At 74.8% G+C, this 6,000-nt stretch overlaps 1 protein-coding gene across 1 annotated transcript; it reads left to right on the forward strand.

The window, feature by feature from the left end:
- Positions 1-98: 98 nt before the first annotated feature.
- Positions 99-5,210, forward strand: LOC148595016 (diacylglycerol kinase alpha-like). The gene is made up of 23 exons (XM_088522824.1): positions 99-168; positions 483-559; positions 641-773; positions 922-1,002; positions 1,080-1,129; positions 1,192-1,266; positions 1,356-1,475; positions 1,554-1,671; positions 2,237-2,325; positions 2,806-2,925; positions 2,998-3,096; positions 3,168-3,257; positions 3,328-3,401; positions 3,474-3,548; positions 3,615-3,700; positions 3,769-3,858; positions 3,939-4,099; positions 4,166-4,230; positions 4,299-4,389; positions 4,452-4,641; positions 4,717-4,837; positions 4,963-5,023; positions 5,112-5,210. Exons 1-23 carry the CDS (start codon positions 99-101, stop codon positions 5,208-5,210), a joined length of 2,235 nt encoding a protein of 744 aa, XP_088378950.1.
- Positions 5,211-6,000: the final 790 nt, after the last annotated feature.

The raw sequence follows: 6,000 nt of genomic DNA on the forward strand, positions 1-6,000 counted from the left end.
CGCGGTGCCGCGCGGAGCCGTCCCGGGAGCGCCCCGCGCGCCGCCCCGCCGCCCCAGCGCCGCTCTCAACCGCAGGCAGCGCCCGCCGGCCGCCCGCCATGGAGGAGAGCCCCGACTGGGCCACCCTGAGCCCCGAGGAGTTCGCCCGCCTGCAGAAGTACCTGGACTGTGAGTGCGCGGGGCGCACGGGGGCTGCATGCGCTGGTGCGCGCTCCCCTGCCGTGGTGCGCGTGCTGCGCGCATGGCGTGCGTGCTCCCTGTGCATGCGCTGGTGCACACTCCCCCGTGGCTCTGCACGCTTGTGCACGCTCACCAGCCTTGCATGTGTGTGCACCAGGGGCTTTGCACGCATGCATGCACTGCCCCGGGGCCTGGCCCGCGCCCGCGCGCCCCGGGGCAGCCCCGCACACCCGTGTGCGCGCGGGGACCGGCCGCGGGCCCCGTGCACGCTGCGGAGCGCCCGCCGTCCCCTCCGTCCCCAGACAGCAGCAGGAAGGTGCAGGACGTGCTGCAGGACTTCTACGGCACCGGGGCCCTGTCCCAGCACCGGCAGGGCGAGGTGAGCGGCTGCGCCCGCGCCGGCGCCGCGGGACGTCCCCGTGTCCCCCCCGGCCGCCCCATCCCCTGCTCTGCCCCGCAGTGCGTCGACTTCGAGGGCTTCAAGCTCTTCCTGCGGAGCTACCTGGAGGCAGACGACATTCCCGACGGGCTCTGCTGCCACCTCTTCCGCTCCTTCCAGAGCTCGGCCAGCGGGCAGCCCGGCGCTGCCGACGGTGAGGGGACGGGGGGACGGGATGGGGCAAGGTGAGGGGACGGGGGGACAGGACGGGGCCAGCGGGGCCGGCCGGGGTGAGGGGACGAGGGGACAGGACGGGGCAGTCGGGGCCGGCCGGGCTCTCAGCGCCGTCCCCGTCCCCGCAGGCAGCGGCCTCGTCTGCATCAGCGACGTCTCCTGCTACTTCTCGCTGCTGGAGGGGGGACGCCCCGAGGACAAGCTGGAGTGTGAGTGGTGGCCGGGGGGGACACTGTGCAGCGGGGGGGCCTCGGTGGCCCCCACTCACCCGCACTGCCCCCCGCAGTCACCTTCAAGCTCTATGACAAGGACGGCAACGGGCTCCTGGACAGCTCGGTGAGCAGGGGGACGCGGGGACGCGGCGGTGCCGCCGGCGCCGCTGACGCCGTGTCCCCCAGGAGGTGGAGCGGATCATCACGCAGATGATGCGCGTGGCCCAGTACCTCGACTGGGACGTCACGGAGCTGAAGCCGGTGAGCGGGGCCGGGGGGCGGCGGCGGCGGCTGTGGGGCTGCCCCCCGGCCCGCGTCCTCCCCTCCACGAGCGCCCGCGCGTCCCGCAGATCCTGCAGGAGATGATGCGGGAGATCGACTACGACGGCAGCGGGACGGTGTCGCTGGCCGAGTGGCTGCGCGGCGGCGTCACCAACATCCCGCTGCTGGTGCTGCTGGGCCTGGAGGGGGTGAGCGCGGGGGCCGCGGCGGCGGCGGGGGGCCGCGGGACCCCCGGGCGGCCCCGCTGAGCCCGTGGCGCCGCGCAGCACATGAAGGACGACGGGCAGCACATGTGGCGCCTCAAGCACTTCAAGCGGCCGGCGTACTGCAACGTGTGCGAGACGCTGCTGCTGGGGCTGCGCAAGCAGGGGCTCTGCTGCACCTGTGAGGGCGCGCGGGGACGGGACCCGCGTGGGACGGGAGCGGGGACGGGACGCGGCCCTGGGGACCCGCGTGGGACGGGAGCGGGGCTGGGGACAGGGAGCCCGTGGGGATGGGACGGGGCTGGGAGAGGGAGGCGGTGGGATAGGGATGGGGACGGGGATGGGAGAGGGGCAGGGGACAGCAGGGTGACGGGAGTGGGGACAGGGATGGGGATGGGGGGGGATTGGGAGGGGACAGGGATGGGGTAGGGAACAGGGACCTGTTGGGATGGGGAAGGAGTTGGGACAGGGACAGGGATGTGGTGGGGATGGGGACAGGGACCAGCCCCCGGGATCCCCCTGGATCTGCTCCAGCTCCAGCTGTGGCGGGAGGCTCCGCCCCCTGCTCCATCTGTGGACAAGACCCGCCCACATGGGCGGGGCTACAGCGCACCCCCCGCCCCGATTCATCCACTGGGGTGTGATTGGTCGCCTTGCAGGGGGCGGGGCCGAGCCGGGGAGTGGGTGGGGCCAGGCATGGGTGTGGCTGCTCAGGCCCCGCCCCCGCTGACGGCCCCGCCCCCCAGTCTGCAAGTTCACGGTGCACGAGCGCTGCGCGCGCAGGGCCCCCGCCAGCTGCATCAGCACCTACGCCAAGTCCCGGCGCGAGGCCGGCGTGAGTGCCCGTCCCCGTCCCGCGCCTGCACAGCCCTCTGTCCGTCCGTCCGTCCATCCCTCCGTCCGTCCGTCCATCCCTCTGTCCGTCCGTCCATCCCTCCGTCTGTCCGTCCATCCCTCCGTCTGTCCGTCCGCCTCGATGCTTTGGCAGCCCGGCCACCCGTGGCTCCATCCTGTCTCTTCTCCCGCCTGTCGACCTGTCCGTCCGTCCGTCTGTGTCTCCATGACCCGTTTGGCCGCCAGCGCCCATGTCCACCTGTCTGTGTGTCCGTGACCCGCTGTGCCGCCAGCGCCTGTGTCCGTCCATCTGTGTCCGTCCGTCCGTGTCCGTCTGTCTGTGCGTCCAGCACCCATGTCCGCCCGTCCGTGTGTCCGCCCCGTCGTCCCTCTCTCCGCCCCCGTCCCCGTGTCCCCCCAGCCCCGGCCCCGCAGCCGTTCGGCGGCGCCGGTGGCGGGTGACGCGCGGGGCCGCGCGCAGGTGCAGGCGCACGTGTGGGTGAAGGGCGGCTGCGAGCCCGGCAAGTGCGGCCAGTGCCACAAGAAGATCAAGAGCTTCCAGAGCCTGACGGGGCTGCACTGCGTGTGGTGCCACCTCCAGGTGGGTCCGGTCCCGGCGCCGCCGCCGCGGCGCCCCGGCCGTGGTGCCGCCCTCACCGCGCTGCGCCCGCAGGTCCACGAGGAGTGCGTGTCCCGCGTGCCGCCCGCCTGCGACTGCGGCGCGCTGCGCGACCACGTCCTGCCGCCCGCCGCCATCTACCCCGTGCTGCTGGTGAGCGCGGCGCCGGGCCGGGCGCGCGGGCGGCGGGGGCGCCCGGGCCGCGGTGACGCCGGTGCCCGCAGGAGCGGCAGGACAGCCAGAAGGACGGCGCGGGGCCGCCCGCGGAGGACGCGCCGCAGGCGTTCGCCACCCCCGAGGGGCAGCCGCTGCGGGTGAGCGCGGCGCGCGGGCGGGCGCCGGACGGGGTCTCCGCGGCCCCTCATGGTCCCCCCGTGTCCCCAGGTCAGCCCCGTGCCCGACACCCACCCGCTGCTGGTGTTCGTGAACCCCAAGAGCGGAGGGAAGCAGGGCGAGAGGTGAGGGGGCTCCGTGCGGCGATGGGGCCGCGCGGCGACGCTGTCCCCGCCTGAGCTGTCCCCCGTCCCCAGGGTGCTCCGCAAGTTCCAGTACCTGCTGAACCCGCGGCAGGTCTACAACCTGCTGCAGGGAGGACCGAGCGCCGGGTGAGCCGGGGCCCGCGTTGCGCGCCGGGCGCGCGGCCGGCGCTGACCCCCGCGCCTCCCCGCCAGGCTCAGCTTCTTCCGGGACGTGCCCGATTTCCGCGTGCTCGTGTGCGGCGGCGACGGCACCGTGGGCTGGATCCTGGACGCCATCGGTGGGTGCCGGGCTGGCGGTGCCCCCTCCGGGCGGGCGGCGCCGCCGTGACCGTCGCTGTCCTCGCAGATAAGGCCAACCTGCCGCGGCGGCCGCCCGTGGCCGTGCTGCCCCTGGGGACGGGCAACGACCTGGCCCGGTGCCTGCGCTGGGGCGGAGGTGAGCGGGACAGGGCGGCCTCGCAGGGGACAGGGCTGTTCCCGGGACGCCCTGGGCATCCCCGCGCCGTCCCCTTGCAGGCTACGACGGGGAGAACCTGCTGAAGATCCTCAAGGACATCGAGGGCAGCAGCGTGGTGCACATGGACCGCTGGCACGTGCGGGTGCTGCCCGAGAGCCCCGCGGCGCAGGGCGACCCCGTCCCCTACGAGATCATCAACAACTACTTCTCCATCGGGGTGGTGCGTGCGGCGCGGGGCGCGGGGGGCGGCGCGCCGGGCCCGCGCTGACGCCCTCGCCGCGCGCAGGACGCCTCCATCGCCCACCGCTTCCACGTCATGCGGGAGAAGTACCCGGAGAAGTTCAACAGCAGGTGGGTGGCCCCGGGCCCCCCGCGCGGCCCCCCGCGCCGTCACCCCGGCCCGTGTCCCCCCGTCCCAGGATGAAGAACAAACTCTGGTACTTGGAGTTCGCCACCTCCGAGACCCTCTTCGCCACCTGCAAGAAGCTCAAGGAGTGTCTGAGCATCGAGGTGAGCGGGGACGGGGCCGACGCGGCTCCCGCCGCGTCCCCGTGCTGACCCGTCCCCCGCAGTGCTGCGGGACCCCCCTGGACCTGAGCGGGGCCCTGGCGGGGGTGGCCGTGCTCAACATCCCCAGCATGCACGGAGGCTCCAACCTGTGGGGCGAGACCAGGCGGCCGCTGGGCGAGGGGAGGCCGTCGACGGGCGCCGCGCGGCCCCCGGCCGTCACCGACGCCGAGACGCTCAAGACGTGTGTGCAGGGTGCGTGCGGCGCCGCGCGGGGACCGGCCCCCGCACGTGCGCGCGTCCCCCGACACCGTCCCCACGCGTCCCCAGATCTGAGCGACCAGCGGCTGGAGGTCGTGGGGCTGGAGGGCGTCCTGGAGATGGGCCAGATCTACACGGGGCTCAAGAGCGCGGGCAAGCGGCTGGCCACGTGCTCCGAGATCACGCTGCGGTGAGCGGCGCCGGCCCCGCCGCGCGTCCCCGTCGAGGACGGCCGCGTGTTCCCCGTCGGGGACCGCTGTGTCCCCCCCGTTGGGGACCGCTGCGTCCCGCGGGCGCTGACGGGGCCCTTTGCAGGACGCTGAAGCCGCTGCCCATGCAGATCGACGGCGAGCCCTGGATGCAGCCGCCCTGCACCGTACGTGTCCCCCGGTGTCCCCCTGCGTCCCCCGGCCCCCCACGTCCCCCCCCCGCGCCCCCCCACCCGCGGCCTCCCCGTCTTGCAGATCCGGATCACGCACAAGAACCAGACGCCGATGCTGATGGCGCCTCCCCCCCGCTCCTCCAGCTTCTTCGGCCTCAAGAAGGGGCCCAGCGAGGCCTGAGCCCCCCCCAACGGGCCCCCCCGGCAGCGCCGGCCCGACCCCCCCGGCCCCCTGGAGCCCAGGGGCCCCCGGCCGCTCCGGGGGGGCAGCTGGACAGGGCCCCCCGCCCTATTTATTACCCCCCCCCGGGATTTCAAGTGCCTCTTGCAGTAATAAAGCCCCAAGTTGAGACGAGGGCTGCTCTGGCCATGTCCCCCCCGGCACATTGTGTCCCCCCCCCCCACCACATCGTGTCCCACCATGTCCCCCCCAACACAACCACCCGGAGGCAGGGGCTGAGCGGAGCCTTTAATGAGGCTGTGAGGGGTGGCCGCGCGCCCGCGCGCGCTCCACGGTGTCACTGCGTGCTCCACGGTGTCACCATGCGCTTCACGGCATTGCCATGCGCTCCATGGCATCACCGCGTGCTCCACAGTGTCACCATGCGCTCCACTGCATTGCCATGTGCTCCACGGCGTCCCCGCGTGCTCCGCGGCGTCACACGGTGTTGGCGCGCAGCAGGGGGCTGCTCTCCCCGCTGGGCCGGGGGCCGCGCGCCCGCCGCAGCAGCAGGCGCAGGGGGGGCAGCCACGCGCGGGGCCGGGGGGCCGGGGCGCCGGGGGGGTCCCTGACGCGCCTGCGGGGACGGGGACGGTGAGCGGCGGCGGGGGCACCACGGCGGCCCCGCGGCCCCGCGTCCCCGCGTCACCTGTACGTGTAGGCGGCGGCGGCCATGGCGGCGGCCACCAGCACCAGCCCCACGGCCAGGGGGGTCCTGCCGGCGGCCGGCGCGGCGCCTGGGGGGCACGGG

The sequence above is a fragment of the Tinamus guttatus genome, unplaced genomic scaffold (assembly GCF_059628265.1).
Source record: "Tinamus guttatus ecotype Peru unplaced genomic scaffold, ASM5962826v1 Tinamus_guttatus_pri_ptg000166l, whole genome shotgun sequence".
NCBI lineage: Eukaryota > Metazoa > Chordata > Aves > Tinamiformes > Tinamidae > Tinamus > Tinamus guttatus.